This window comes from Phocoena phocoena, chromosome 2 (genome assembly GCF_963924675.1).
Source record: "Phocoena phocoena chromosome 2, mPhoPho1.1, whole genome shotgun sequence".
In the NCBI taxonomy this organism is placed as follows: domain Eukaryota; kingdom Metazoa; phylum Chordata; class Mammalia; order Artiodactyla; family Phocoenidae; genus Phocoena; species Phocoena phocoena.
In genome coordinates, this window is record NC_089220.1 from 59,373,482 (window position 1) to 59,389,809 (window position 16,328).

The following is a 16,328-nucleotide window of genomic DNA, read 5'->3' on the forward strand; positions in this document are numbered from 1 at the left end:
CTTGAGTCCTCAGCCCAGCAACAGAGAAACGTATAACGAGAAGCGTCACGAGCCCTTGCACCAACGCCGAGTTCCGCCACCTCCACCGCCTGAGCGCCCAAGTTAACCGACTTACAGACTTGACGGAACTCGGCGGCCTCTGTGAGACGGGAGGGGGCGCCCATCGCTGGCACCACCAGCGCTTCCCGCCCCGCCCCGCCGGTCTGCCTGCCTGCGTCAGGGATCACATGCTGCGTCTCCCTTCCCTACCGTCAATCTGGCGCTCCCTTCTTCCGGAAGTCGCGCCCAGTCACGCAGGGCTCCTCCCACCACCGGTGACGTCAAACTCAGCTCCTACCACTGCTCTGCCTCCGCCTCCAGGCGCGGGGAGGGCTGCCGTTTCCTTACAATAAATCCTGCCGCTTCCGGGACCCTAACCAGTCCAAGCGAGGGTTTTGAAGTTCTTGAGTGTGCAGGCCTCGGATGCGCATGAGTAGAGGTTGAAAGGCCAGAGCCTGGCTATCTGGAGGCCACCCCCGCAGAGGCCATTACCCCTCTCCGCAACTTGTGCTGCACTTGGTTCCGCCGAGACCCACGACGGTTCCGCCCCCTTCTTCCTTGTCATTGATGTTGTTGTTCTTGTCAGTGCCGCAGCCCCGACCACCGGGAGCCCGAACCCGAGCCGGGGCCGCCCGGGTGGCGCGGTGGCGGCGGCAGCGGCTGCGGCTGCAGCAGCTGCGACGGCTGCGGGGGCTGCTCCGGGGACTGCGGGGGCGGCCGAGGACCGGCAGCCTGCGTCGGGGCCGAATGGCTCTGTGCGGACAAGCGGCAGGCGCCGCGTCGCTGCCCAGCGAGCTAATCGTGCACATCTTCTCCTTCCTGTCCGCTTCCGACCGGCTACGGGCCTCGGCCTCCTGTTCGCACTGGCGCGAGTGCCTCTTCTACCCGGCTCTCTGGCCCCAGCTCCGCATCTGCCTCCGCGTCTCGCCCTCGGAGCAGCCACGGCTCGAATTCCTCATGCGCAAGTGCGGCTGGTTTGTTCGAGAGCTGCGCGTTGAATTCGCCGCGGAGAATTACCTGAGCGGCGGAGGCGGCCCGGGCGATGGAGGCCGCGTCGACACCAGGACTGGCGGGGAAGAAGTCGAAGCCCTGCAGCTCTCAACCCGTTGGCTGGAAGTGCTACGCACCTACTTAGAGCTGGTGCTGTGCGTGCTGGTCAGCATCCGGAACAACAGGTAGGCTCTTCGCGGCCCCTGCGTTCAACCTTCTCTCCCCGTTCCTCCTCTCCGGGGCGCAGGGTCGCCTCATTCCTCACACCTCGAAACAGATTCAGTGCGGATACGCCCCGCCCGCTTCAGCGTTGTTCGTTGCTCTTTTCAGTGACTGGGGGGTGTCAGTTCTAATCCGGCGATTCCTTTGAGGTGGGAGGGCGTAATGGGACTCATAATACTTTATAAACAGTGAAGGACTTAGTGTTTATCAGACAGCACTCCTGGCGCCTTCCAGGCACTGTCTCATCCATCCTTTCGGTAGCAGTAGGATGGAGTTGACAGGAGCCGTCATTCGTCATTTTACAGATGGGAGAGCTGAAGCTTGGAGGGTGAGGCCCAGAGTGAGTCTTGGGAGAAACAAACCATAATCCGTTTTTTTTGTTTCTGAATCTATCCATTCAGAATAGTTCGTGGTGGAGGAAGGAGTAGGTATGCTACTGGTTTCTCATAGTTACAAGACTCTCCTTGCAAAAAATCTTTGACAGCCATTTTCTTACCGGGAATAGTTTTGATTAACTAGGCCAGGCACAAAGAGTAGGAGGAGTGTTTGTTAAAGGGATTGGGGAACAGCCTGATCATTAGGACTGGAAGTCCCTCCCCGTTTTACCTCCAGACTCAGCTTATCCCCAGTGATTCACCTAAAAGTAGCACAGTACAGCTTGGTGTTTGTGTGTGTTGGGGGAACTGGCCAGTGTCTGCAAAGAGTAAGCCCTAACGGTAGTGGTTTTGCATCAAGACTTTACTGTAATTCTGGGGCTAACTTCCTATGTTCTGGCCCATTGTCCTAATCAGTATTTTCCATTATTTATCTACCGCCCTCTCCAAAATCCTATTAATGTAGATTTTCTGTATCTGGATATTCTAACCAACCTTGCAATTAAACTATGAGGTAGAGGAAAGCTCAGAAGTTCAAAAAAGGAGCAACTTAGCAATAATAGTTTAGCAGTTTGCAAGTACTTTCACATTCACTATCTTATTTGATCCTTTCAATGACCCTGTGAGTTCGTCGGGACAACTATTATTATCCCTATTTTATAGAAAGGAAACTGAAACAAGTGATGTGCACATTGTCCTACAGCATTGTTTTTCTCTAAGAGCAGTGTTCTTCCTTTTGCAATAAATACATTATGTTGAACAGGGTGGAGTGAAGGTCCTGGTTTAATGCTAGGTGAGATAGATATTCTTAATTCTGTGTTTGAATCACAAGGGTGGGAGATAAGCATATAGCTCCAAGTTGTATCTGGAGCATGGCTCCATCATTCCAGTGGGCTGTGTATTACTCCAGCTTTTCACACCAAGCCATTTCATTTTATTACTTTGATTTTATGTGGTAAAAGAGGCTGTTCAAGGCTGTAAGTTGGTCTTGATCAGGTTGGAGACTCTTTGTCAGAGTTGAATGTATGGCTCGAGGCCCAACTGACCTAGAAGTTAGAAAGATTCAGTCAGGGAGCATTTACTACTGATGAGACCAATGTGGGGGTGGGGGGTGTGGTTTGAATTCAGCAAGTATCAATTAGATTTTTCTTGAGATCAGATAGCAGTTCTGAGCAGCCATCTAAAAATGCGTGTCTTTTGTCCAAGTAAGAACAAGTCTTGCAAAGGGCCTGGTTCCTTTTAAGTGTTTTAATAACTGGATGGATAGGTTATACAGGCAAAATAGTGGTACACCACATCAACATTTAACATTGTTCTTTACATTTCCAAGTTAAATTTACAGTGGTTTTTCTTTATGATTTCTACCATTTTACCATTTTTACCATTTCTACCATTTGTAGGTAGAAATGGGGGATATGAAACCTACCAAGTCACAAGCTTTATGTTTCCAGGCTTTGTGTTGAATTTCTTTAAACAATTCATACAATTCAGACTGTTATTTTGTTGTATTCAGTTATTTTCATGTCTTTAAAGAAAAGAACTAAAACCATAACCTTGAATTGTGGGAACTTTTCAAGGGTACTGTTCTGAGAGGATAATTGGCATTTTGTTTTGCTTGATTCCTGGGTTTCATATACACATGTACTCTCAAGAGTGACTATAGCCACCTTACCAATATCTTAGGTGTTGGGAACAAATGATGAGTATCAAAGAGGTACAAAAATGCCTCACAGAGGGTAAAATACAGTCCTCTACCTTCAGAGCTCGCTTCTCTACAGGGGGCTAGGATACCTACTTTCTTGATCAACAGTAAGAGCAGAAATAAAATAAGTACTCATTCAACTGTATTAGAGGTTAAATCGGCTGAGTTTCTTCTGTAATTGTTCTACAGGAAATTGTACTTAGAAGTTCAAAACAACAGATTTAAATATGCATTTTTAGGATTTAACCTGTCAAGTTGAGTACTGCCTATTAAAATGCTGTCTTTCAGACTCCTTAGGAAAAATGAGGCTTCATGGACAATAAGATTTATGATAATAATAGCTAATAGACTCAGTCACTAAAAATACTTATTCTTAAACAGTAGGCATAGGTACATTGTCATCATCTGGTTTATGCTTTCCTGGACTATATAAATATTTTGCATAAACCTTTTTTGGATGAAATACTATTTGGGGGGTAGTACTTTTTTAAAAGATGCAGGCTAGAGAGATTTTGTATAAGGGTGATTTTCTTGTTACAACTCTAACTACATGTATCTAGATTGACCAATTTTATGACTGCCTGCTATATCACCTCTTAGTAGTAGAAGGTCTATTAATAATTCTTAGATTTGTTTTGCTGATTTGGCACCTGCAGTGACGGAGAGTCTTACCTTTGTATTGTTTTTTCAACATCAGTCTACTAAGACCCAACGGCTGATAAGGCAATTTAAAAATACATCTTAAAATAGATTAAAAATTATTTGGACATTTCATATTACTACCTAAGAAGGTAGGAAATGTCTTGAAGGTATTATCTCCAGCAACCCTGAGCCTTATTTTTCTTGAAATACTTTTCCCCATCATGGGGTAATAAATACATGTGATAATAACATTTCACTTTTGAGAGCTTACTTTTATTATTTGCTTTAAAAAGCCCATTTACAGAATATGTATACTAAAACATATTGGGATTCTGACCCGTCCTCGCGCCCCGAGAAATGGTTGCCTTTAGAGAAGAGATACCATACCCAACAGACTCCTTACCTTAAAACTGACAAATTTAAAGTGGCTCCATGGGGACAGCTTCAAGGTCATTGAGAAGGAAGGAGACTAACCTACTGAAGAAACTAATCTCCTCTGAGGGCTGCTGAGAGGAATTAGGGCTCTCTTTAGTCTATAGGTCCATTCTTACCATGACTGAGAACTAATAGAGGATAGGAAGATAAAACTCAACAAAAGATTGTCAAAGTAAAATATTTTTGTGTTAAAAGAAGCTGTTGAGCAGCTTTTGAATGAAGGGATTAAATTATTTCCATTTTAATGTGTTAGTTCTGAGGCAACCTTGAAAGAGTTCACCCAGTTTGATCAATTTATATATGACCTAAGATGATAGTTATAAAAAAGTCTGGTTTTTTTCCCTCCAAATATTGAGAGCTTACTATGCGCCAAAGCAGTGAAGACAAGCTCCCTGTTTCCATGGATTCAACATTCCAGAGGGAAAAGATAGGCAGAAACAAGTAAACAAAGATTATTTCGGTTGTGAAAGTAAAAGAAAATCTGAAAATAAAAGAGGACTATGTAATAGTGACTAGGTGGCAAAATGAGATAGAGTGGTGAGGGAAAAACCTCTTCTGAAAAGGACATTTGAGCTGCAGCCTGAATGACAAGAGTCACTTATCTGAAGATCTGAGAAAATAGCATTCCAAGCAGAAAAAAACAGCACCAGCGCCTTAGGCCAAATTTTGGGCCTGTTGGAGCACTAGGAAAGAAAGTATGGCAGGACCATGTGAAGGGTGAAAAGTGGTGTCACAGTGAGCTCTAAGATGTAGCAGGAGGAAGGAATGGTGCTGGTTAGGTGGGCTTGTGGAATAAAGTTTGGACTATATCCTAAGAATAGAAGAAGTCATTGAAAAATTTTTAAGGACGAGCATAAGGTGATCTAATTTGCATTTTAAGACAATCACTCTGGTTGCTGTGTAATGAATGAATTTTAAGAATGAACAGGAAGCAGGGAGACTAAAGGGAAGCTGTTGCAATAATCTAGGCAAGAGATGATGGTAGCCTGGAGTATGGTGGAGGAAAAGAAGATTTTAAAAAGTGAATGGATTTGGCATATATTTTGGAAGTAGAGCCAAGAAGACTTGCTGCTGGGATGTAGATAGAGGAAGGGAAGAATCAAATATTTTTCATCATTTCTCTGTAAAACGCACTCAGTTTTGTTGTCCTTAGTACTGTTAAAATTATCTTTTAATAATATGTTAAATAACAATTTTAAATGTCAGTCTTATTTAAATAAACCTTTTTTTAATAACATCTGGGATTTGAGGATGATGATAATTCTTAGATGGTAATTGAGTAAGTGAATTTGTAAAGCAAATTCTGGGAAATTACTTTTAATTAATGGATCCTAAGAAAGCTAATAAGGAATACTATTATAGGCCCGTGACTGATTTCTGGAATCTCTAAAGCTGTGCCACTAGCCACATATAGCTATTTAAATTTTAATTACTTGAATAAAATTAAAGATTCAGTTAGTTGTACTTGCCACATTTCAAGTGCTCCATAGCCATATGTGGCTAGTGGCTGCCATTTTGGACAGCATAGAATAGAGAATTTCCAGCATGGCAGAAAGTTCTGTTGGACAGCACTTCTCTAAAGTGTTTGTTTTCTTTGTTTGATTTGGCTGTGGTCATTCATTAACGTTTCTGAGAGGAGGAAATATGTTATCAAAAAGTGTTATGTGACTGTAAACACATTTGATATTGAACATAGACTAAGAAAATTAGAAGTGATCTGAAAGAATTTCATGCAATGCTGTAGATTATTTTAGTTTTTTTCAGTTTAGAAAAGGAAAAAATTGCATTCTGTGAGCTCCTTTACATCACTGAGAAAGACTTCAACCGTTTTAAGTGCATCTTTTTAAAGTACCAATTTCTTATATTATTCTCCTTTTCCGTAGTTAATTAAACTTAGCTGTATTAACTCTAATTTAAGGTGGCTGTGTTTCACATTTTTACACTGATACTACTTATTACATCAAATAAATAATTTTGGATCCCCTGAAATGAAAGGAAACATACTAGAGTTTCTGCCACGGATAAAGTTTGCCAATTCTGAACCACAGAAGAGAGAAGAGGTCTTCATGACCAAGACATCAGAAGCCTTTGGGTCTCAGTTGTACTAAACAGTCCAATAGAAATCCCAGAGAAAGATGAAGAGTGTTCAGCACTCTGCAGTTAGACCTTGAGGAATCTTTCTTAAGCTCATAGGATGTTAATATTGTTTTCAAAGAATAGTTCAATCTAACACATTGAATCTATATGTTGTAGGTTTTTGTAAAAGGCTGTCAGAAATTGTGTTGGTTGTTTGATTCACAGGGAAATTCTTACACTAGAAAGAGAATAAGATATCTCTTTTCAGTGATTTTTTAAAAAAAGTTTTATTGGAGTTTAGTTGATTTACAATGTTGTGTTAGTTTTAGGTATACAGCAAAGTGAATCAGTTATACATATATCCACTCTTTTTTAGATTCTTTTTCCCATATAGGCCATTACAGAATATTGAGTAGAGTTCCCTGTGCTATACAGTAGGTCCTTATTAGTTATCTATTTTACTGAATATATATAGTAGTGTGTATATGTCAATCCCAGTCTTCCAATTTATCCCTGCCCCCCCAATCCCCTGGTAACCATAAGTTTGTTTTCTACATCTGTAACTCTATATCTGTTTTGTAGATAAGTTCATTTGTACCCGTTTTTTTAGATTCCATTATATAAGCAGTATCATATGAAATTTATATATATATATTGAAGTGGTGTGTGTTTTTGTTTTTTAAATTTTTTTATTGAAGTATAGCTGGTTTATAATATTGTTAGTTTCAGGTGTGCAGCAAAGTGATTTACTTGTATATTTTTTCAGATTATTTTCCGTTATAGGTTTTTACAAGATATTGAATATAGTTCCCTGTGCTGTACAGTAACTCCTTGTTGCCTATCTTTTTTTTTTTTTTTTTTGCCTATCTATTTTATGTATAGTAGTTTGTATCTGTTAATCCCATACCCCTAATTTATCCCTCCCCGGTACGCGGGCCTCTCACTGTTGTGGCCTCTCCCGTTGCGGAGCACAGGCTCCGGACGCGCAGGCTCAGCGGCCATGGCTCACGGGCCCAGCCACTCCGCGGCATGTGGGATCTTCCCGGACCGGGGCACGAACGCGTGTCCCCTGCATTGGCAGGCGGACTCTCAACCACTGTGCCACCAGGGAAGCCCTGTTTCTGTTTTATATATAGATACATTTGTATTATTTTTTTAGAATCCACATGTAAGTGATAACATATAATATTTGTCTTTCTCTGTCTGAATTACTTACTATAATATTCTCTAGGTCCATCCATGTTGCTGCAACTGGCAATATTTCATTGTTTTCTATGGATGAGTAATATTCCATTGTGTATGTATGCCACATCTTCTTAAACCAATTATCTGTTGATGGGCACTTGGGTTGTTTCCATGTCTTGGCTTTTATAAATAGTGCTGCTATGAACATTGGGGTGCTTGTATCTTTTCAAATTGGAGTTTTCACTTTTCCAGACATATGCCTAAGAGTGAGATTGCTGGATCATATGGTAGATCTATTTTTAGTTTTTTTTTTTTTTTTTTTTTTGTGGTACGTGAGCCTCTCACTGTTGTGGCCTCTCCCGTTGCAGAGCACAGCTCCGGACGCGCAGGCTCAGTGGCCATGGCTCACGGGCCTAGCTGCTTCACGGCATGTGGGATCTTCCCGGACCGGGGCACAAACCCATGTCCCCTGCATCGGCAGGTGGACTCTCAACCACTGCGCCACCAGGGAAGCCCCTATTTTTAGTTTTTTAAGGAACCTCCCATACTGTTCTCCATAGTGGCTGTACCAATTTACATTCCCACCAACAGGGCAGGAGGGTTCCCTTTTCTCCATACCCTCTCCAGCATTTATTGTTTGTAGACTTTTTGATGATGGCCATTCTGACTGGTGTGAGGTGATATCTTATTGTAGTTTTGATTTGATTTCCCTAATAATTAGTGATGTTGAACATCTTTTCATGTGCCTCTTGGCCATCTGGATGTCTTCTTAGGTCTAAGAAGACCTCTACCGAACTGTCTGTTTAGGTCTTCTGCCCATTTTTTGATTGGGTTGTTTGGTTTTTTTGATATTGAGTTGTATGAGCTGTTTGTATACTTTGGAGATTAACCCCTTGTCAGTCACATCGTTTACAAATATTTTCTCCCATTCCACAGGCTGTCTTTTGGTTTTGTTTAGGTTTCCTTTGCTGTGCAAACGCTTTTAAGTTTGATTAGGTCCCATTTGTTTATTTTCGCTTTTATTTCTTTGCCTTGGGAGACTGATCTGAGAAAATATTGCTACAGTTTATGTCCGAGAATATTTTGCCACAGTTTATGTCCGAGAATATTTTGCCTGTGTTCTCTTCTAAGAGTTATATGGTGTCATGTCTTATACTTAAGTCTTTAAACCATTTTGAGTTTATTTTTGTGTATGGTGTGAGGGAGTTTTCTAACTTCACTGATTTACATGTAGCTGTCCAGCTTTCCCAACACCACTTGTTGAAGAGTCTATCTTTTCTCCACTGTATATTCTTGCCTTCTTTGTCGTAGATTAATTGACCATAGGTGCGTGGGTTTATTTCTGGGCTCTCTATTCTGTTCCATTGATCTATATGTCTGTTTTCATGTCACTACCATTGTGTTTTGATTACTGTAGCTTTGTGGTATTGTCTGAAGTCTGGAAGGGTTATCCCTCCAGCTTTGTTCTGTTTCCTCAGGATTGCTTTGGCAATTCTGGGTCTTCTGTAGTTCCATAAAAATTTTAGGATTATTTGTTCTAGTTCTGTGAAAAATGTCATGGGTATTTTGATAGGAATCACATTAAATCTGTAGATTGCTTTGGATAGTGTGGCCATTTTAACAATATTAAGTCTTCCAACCCAAGAGCATGAGATACCTTTCCATTTCTTTTAAGCAACTTCAGTTTCCTTTATCAGTGTTTTGTAGTTTTCAGTGTATAAGTCTTTCACCTCCTTGATTAGGCTTATTCCTAGATTTTTTTTTGGTCACAATTTTAAATGGGATTTTTTTTACTTTCTCTTTCTGATATTTCATTGTGTAAAGGAATGCAACAGATTTCTGTAAATTAATCTTGTGTCCTGCTACCTTGATGAATTCACTTATTCTAATAGTTCTTGTATGGAGACTTTAGGGTTCTCTATGTAGAGTATCTTATCACCTGCAAATAGTGACAGTTTTACCTCTTCTCTTCCAGTTTGGATACCTTTTGTTTCTTTTTCCTGTCTGACTTCTGTCACTAAGACTTCTAGTACAACATTAAATAGAAATGGTGAGAGTGGGCATCTTTGTCTTATTCTTGAATTTAGTGGAAAGGCTTTCAGCTTTTCACTGTCGAGTATTATGTTGGCTGTGGGTTTGTTGTAAATGGCATTTTTATGTTGAGATAAGTTCCCTGTATACCCATTTTGGTGAGAGTTTTTATCATGAATGTGTGTTGAATTTTGTCAAATGCTTTTTCTGCATCTATTGAGATGATCATGTAGTTTTTGTCTTTCCTTTTGCTAATGCGGTGTATCACGTTGACAGATGTGTATACATTGAACCATCCTTGTGACCCTGGAATGAATCCAACTTGATCATGGTGTATGATCCTTTTTATGTGTTGTTGGATTTGGTTTGCTAATTTTTTTTTGAGAATTTTTGCATCTATATTCATCAAAGATACTGGCCTGTAATCTTTTTTAGTAGTGTCTTTGTTTGGTTTTGGTATCAGGGTGATGATGGTGGCTTCATAGAATGAACTTGGGAGTGTTCCCTCCTCCTCAACCTTGTGAAATAGTTTGAGAAGGACAGGTATAAGTTCTTATTTGTATGTTTGGTAGAATTCTCCAGTGAAGCTGTCTGGTCCTGGACTTTTGTTTGCAGGGAGTTTTTTTTTTATTACAGGTTCTGTGTTCACTTTTAGTGACCAGTCTGTTCAAATTATGTTTCTTCTTGGCTCAATTTTGGCGGGCTCTGTGTTTCTAGAAACTTACCCATTTCTTCTAGGTTGTCCAGTTTTTTAAGTTGTATGTTTTTCGTACAACTTAAGTATGTATATTAATATACTATGTGTATAAAAACTATGGTTGAAAAGATAAGTGCAAATCACAGGTCTTGAGAAGAGAATTTTCACTTTTCTGAGCAAATATGTTATTTTAGAGGTATTCCTAGTATATAATGTACCTGAAAACTGATCTACACTATAAATCCATGATGTGTGAGGTATAGATAAAAAGCCCCTAGTTTTTGTCATGAATTAAGGTAAATAAACTATTCAACATATTTGTTGAATGCCAGGCCTTGTTCTAGTGACTGGGGATACAGCATTAATTAAAAAGCTGTGCCATCATACAGCTTATTCTAGTGGGAAAACAAGACAAATAAAATATATAGTATTACAGTTGGTAATACATGCTATGACACAAAATGAACCAGTGAAGGGAGATGGGAATGGTGGAGGTGGGAAGGAGGGTTGCTGTGTAAAATGGGGAATTTAAGGAAGGTCTTAACTGCTGAAGTAGTATTTGAAGGAAGGGAGGGACTAAGCCATGTGTGTGTCTCTCTCTGGAAAGTGATTCCTGGGAGAAGTAGCAGTAAGTGGAGGAGTGGCTCTGCAGTGGAACTATGACTGGCATGGTTAAGTAAAACAGCATAGAACCAATGAGATGTAGAAAAGATCAGCCAAGTAAGAGGGAGAGGTGATATGGAAATCAGTAGGCCTTTATTGGGCTTTTATAAAGACTTTGACTCTAACTGACATGAGGAGCCATGAAAGGGTTTTGTGACAAGGAGTGACATGACCTAATAGTTCAAAAGGAATATTCTAGCTGCTGTTTTGGGAATAGTTTGTAGCAGGACAAGGGTAGAAGCAGTGAGCTGGTTATGAGGCTATTGCAGTAACCCAGACAAGACATGATGGTGGCATGGACCAGGGTGGGAGCAGTGGAAGTGATAAGTAGTCTGATTATTTATTTTTATCTGGAGGCCTTCTAGAAGTAGAATGTAAGTATGAAAAATTAGATACAATTGTTCAGCTAACATTACAGTGCTCTTTTAATTGCTACTCCCTAAATATATCTATAAAGATATTTCCTTTGGCTGTTTTTATTCATTTTGTTTTCCTTTTGTGTCTAAAAAAAAAGAAGAAGAAAAGAAAAAAAAGGAAATACCTAGGCTTTGGACACAGTTTATTTTCTGAAAGCATGGCTTATCTTTGATATTTAGCTCCTTTACCACCAAATACTTTCAAGCAGGGCCCAGTTCATATAGGCCTACGTAAATTAGAATCCGTTTGTCGAATTTCCTCAGAAACTTCTTGGCCTTCCTTACTGCAGTCATTTGGATTTTTTTTTTTTTTCTCCTCTTCTCCTCCCTCACTTTCCTGCTTCATGTGAACCCATTACTCCTTGGAATTTGCCTAAGTCTGGCCCACATATGGGCTGTGGGTTCAAGATGGTAGGACTAAGTGGAAAAGAATAAGTAAGTGGTGCTTTGCACAAGGCTTCTTCCCTTCCTTTGTCCCAAATCACTGGTCTTATCACTGTTAATGCTTCGTCAGGTAAATCTGTTTTTCTATCGAGAAACTCATCATGTGTACTCTTCTATTACATCTCTTAAGTGGACAAGGAAAAAGCAGGAAACAGGGGCCACACTTGAGCTACCTTTTAACCTGGTTTGTTACTCAGATGTTGCTGGTAACTTCCAAAAAGAATCTCATTCTTAGAAACCTCAAAAAAGCAACTTTGGTTCAAGGCAAAGAAGAAAGGCTTCACCTGAGGCAAGAGACTTTGATCTTATGTATCTTAGATTCACCTTCTCAAGCCACACACCTTCTCCGTAACAAAGTCCTAGTAGAGTCACCACCATGTTCGTGGGGCAGGATAAGGTCCAGTCATATTGCCAGCACTGCAGAGAGCTGAGTGGATGTGTTCTTGATGGTCCTTAAAATCCTAAACTAGTTCTCCCAGAGAAACAGCAGTACTGAAAAACCAACCATATGAGGTAGGCAGCAGTATTATCTCTATTTTAAGGATGGTGAAACTGAGACACAGAGTAGTTAAGTGAGCTTGCCATTTACACAATTAGAGAAATGACTGCCTTTTTTTTCTAATTTTTTAGTGAAATTTTTGAACACATGCAAAAACTAGACAAAGAACCTATCATCCAGATTCAGTATTTAAAGATTTTTGCCACGTTTGCTTTCTTTTATCTGTACTGAAGTATTTGAAAGGAAATCCAAGATATAGATGTCATTTTATACTGCACACTTCAATACAAAATTCTGAAAATTATGGACATTTTTATATATAACCACAGTGGCATTAATACACTTAACAAAGTTGTCGATAATTCTTTAGTCTCACCTGATTTTTTTTTAGTCTTTTTAAAACCTTTATTTCCACTCCAAGAGTCTAAACTCATAGACATTTGTAATTTAATCACAATAACTTTTCATAGAATTGGCACACAATGCATATTTTGACAACTGAATGAGCAAAGAGTAGGAGAGCAGTCTGTAGACTAAGTTTCTAAATTATAAGTACTTAACAATCTGACTTCACTCTGAATCTGAAACTGATGACTTTTAAAAATAGGATTAAAGAAGAATGCAATTAGGTTGAAGAAATTCATTCTCTTTTTGCAATAGTATTAGAAAGATTGATTATCAAACACTTTATGATTTTGTGCTCTTTCACAGCACATCTTAGGATTTGCAAAGGGACTATTAAGTAGGTTGTATCCTATTAATATTACCATAGGAACAGAGCTAAGTTGATTTGAAGAATTAAGATGAAAGCAAATATTTCTAACCAACTGAACTGTTTTCCCAGTATGTTTTTGTTACCTGCCTTTTGAGCAAAGGCATGTTGTGGACATTGTGCAGGAAAGAACTCAGTATTGTATACCTGGAACTAAAACAGAGATCTTCCAGACAGTCTCCTTATATTAACTTGTTAAATTTTACTAACATGCAGGGCGTTAATTTTTTTTTTAAGATTTTGATGTGAATTAAGCTTTTATGAAGGTGAAAGCTATGTAAAGCTAATCTAAAGTAAAAATTCACCAGAGGTAATTCTAGTAAAATGTGAAACACCCTTTTACAAAATTGGAATAATAATATATATGTGGTTTTGAATAAACCTTTAGCCAGACTCATCAAGAAAAATCTCAAACAACCTAAACTTACACCCAAAGAAACTAGAAAAAGAAGAAAACAAAACCTAAAGTTAGTAAAAGGAAATAAATAATAAAGGTCAGAGCAGAAATAAATGAAATAGAGACTAAAAAAACAATATAAAAGATCAATGAAACTAAGAGCTGGTTCTTTGAAAAGATAAATAAAATTGATAAACCTTTAGCCAGACTCAGCAAGAAAAAAGAGAGAGGGCCCAAATCAATAAAATCAGAAATGAAAAAGAAGTTACAACCAAACACTACAGAAATACAAGGATCCTAAGAGATTACTACAAACAACTATACACCAACAAAGTGGACAAGCTAGAAGAAAAGGACAAATTCCTATATATGTGCACTCTCCCAAAACTGAACCAGGAAGAAATAGAAAATATGAACAGACCAATGACTAGTAGTGAAACTGAATTTCATTTTTTTAAAAAACAGCCAATAAACAAAAGTCCAGGACCAGATGACTTCACAGGTGAATTCTACCAAATGTTTAGAAAAGAGTTAACACCTGTGCTCTCAAACTGTTCCAAAAAGTTGCAGAGGAAGGAACACTTCCAAACCCATTCTATGAGGGCAGCAGCATCCTGATACCAAAGTCAGAAAAAGACACCACCCTGATACCAAAACCAGAAAATGACACCACAAGAAAAGAAAATTACAGGCAACAGTAATTTTCAAATTTCTGTGTTGATCACTGATCAACATAGATGCAAAAGTCCACAACAAAATATTAGAAAACTGAATTCAGCAATACATTAAAAGGATCATACACCATGATCAAGTGGGATTTATCCTAGGGATGCAAGAATGGTTCATTATCCATATATCAATCAATGTGATACAACGCATTAACAAATTGAAGAATAAAAATCGTGTGATCATCTCAATAGATGCAGAAAATGCTTTTGACAAAATTTAATATCCACTTATGGTAAAAAACTCTCCACAAAGTGGGTATAGAAGGAACAAAGTAAAGGCCATATATGACAAGCCCACAGCTTATCATCAGACAGTGAAAAGCTGAAAGCATTTCCTCTAAGATCAGGAATAAGACAAGGATGCCCACTTTCACCACTTTTATTCAGCATAATATTCAAAGTCCTAGCCACAGCAGTCAGACAAGAAAAAGAAATGAAAGGAATCCAAGCTGGAAAAGAAGAAGTAAAACTGGCACTGTTTGCAGATGACACGATACTATATATAGAAAATCCTAAAGACACCACCAAAACCTATTAGAACTCATCAATGAATTCAGTAAAGTTGCAGGATACAAAATTAATGTGTAGAAATATGTTACTTTTTTATATACCAACAATGAACTATCAAAAAGTGAAATTAAGAGAACAATCCCATTTACCATCACATCAGAAAAAATGAAATAACTGGGAATAAATCTAACTAAGCAGGTGAAAGACGTGTATTCCAAAAACTATAAGACATTGATGAAAAACATTGAAAAATGACACAAAGAGAAAAATATACCATGCTCATAGATTGGAAGAATCAGTATTGTTACCATGCTACCCAAAGCAATTTACAGATTCAGTGCAATCATTATCAAAATACCAATTACATTTTTCACAGAACTAGAATAAATAGTTCTAAAATTTGTATGGAAACACAAAAGACACCGAATAGCCAAGGCATTCTTGAGAAAGAAGAACAAAGCTGGAAGTATCACACTCTTTGATTTCAAACTATACTACAAAGCTACAGTACTCAAAACAGTATGGTACTGGCACAAAAACAGACATATAGATCAACGGAACAAAACAGAAAGCTCAGAAATGAGCCCACACTTATATGATCAACTAACCCACAACAAAGAAGCTAAGAATATACAATGGGAAGATGTATAAAGGCAGCCTTTTCAGTGTTGGGAAAACTGGACAGCAACATGCAAAAGAATCAAACTGAACTATTTTTTCACACCATATACGAAAGTAAACTGAAAATGGATTAAAGACTTAACTGTAAGACCTGAAACCATAAAAAGTCTAGAAGAAAACATAGGCAGTATGCTCTTTGATATCAATCTTAGCAATATTTTTTTGCATGTTTCCTCAGGCAAGGGAAACAAAAGCAGAAATAAACAAATGGGACTACATCAAACTAAAAAGCTTTTGCACAGTGTAGGAAACTATCAACAAAACAAAAAGGCTGCCAACTAAGTAGGAGAAGATATTCACAAATGAGATATCCCATATGGGGTTTATATCCAAAATATACAAAGAATTCATAAAACTCAACATCAGAAAAACAAAAAACCCAATTATAAAATGGGCAGAGGAGCAGAACAGACATTTTTCCAAAGAAGACGTACAGATGACCAACAGGTACATGAAAAATGTTCAGTGTCACTAATCATCTGGTAAATGCAAATCAAAACCACAATGAGATATCACCTCACACTTGTCAAAATGGCTCTTATCAAAAAGGCAACAATAACAAGTATTGGCAAGGATATGGAGAAAAGGGAACCCTCCATGCACTGTTGGTGGGATTGTAAATTGATGGGGCCACTATGGAAAACAGTATGGAGGTTCCTCAAAAAATTAAAAATAGAACTATGATATGATCCAGCAATTTCATTCCTGGGTAACATGGTAAAGAAAAAAATTTTAAGGGTCGTATATATGTTGTATACATACATATGTGTGTATATATGACAACTTATTTTAAAGTTTATAAGAAGAAGCAAAAGATCTAGAATA

At 38.7% G+C, this 16,328-nt stretch overlaps 1 protein-coding gene across 1 annotated transcript in view; it reads left to right on the forward strand.

The window, feature by feature from the left end:
* Nucleotides 1-451: 451 nt before the first annotated feature.
* The window catches only part of FBXO33 (F-box protein 33), a 30,825-nt gene continuing 14,948 nt past the window's right edge, over nucleotides 452-16,328 (forward strand). Inside the window, exon 1 of the mRNA XM_065872477.1 lies at nucleotides 452-1,214. Within this exon, the coding sequence (XP_065728549.1) occupies nucleotides 607-1,214 (608 nt within the window). The 5' untranslated portion in view covers nucleotides 452-606. The remainder of the gene's footprint in view (nucleotides 1,215-16,328) is intronic.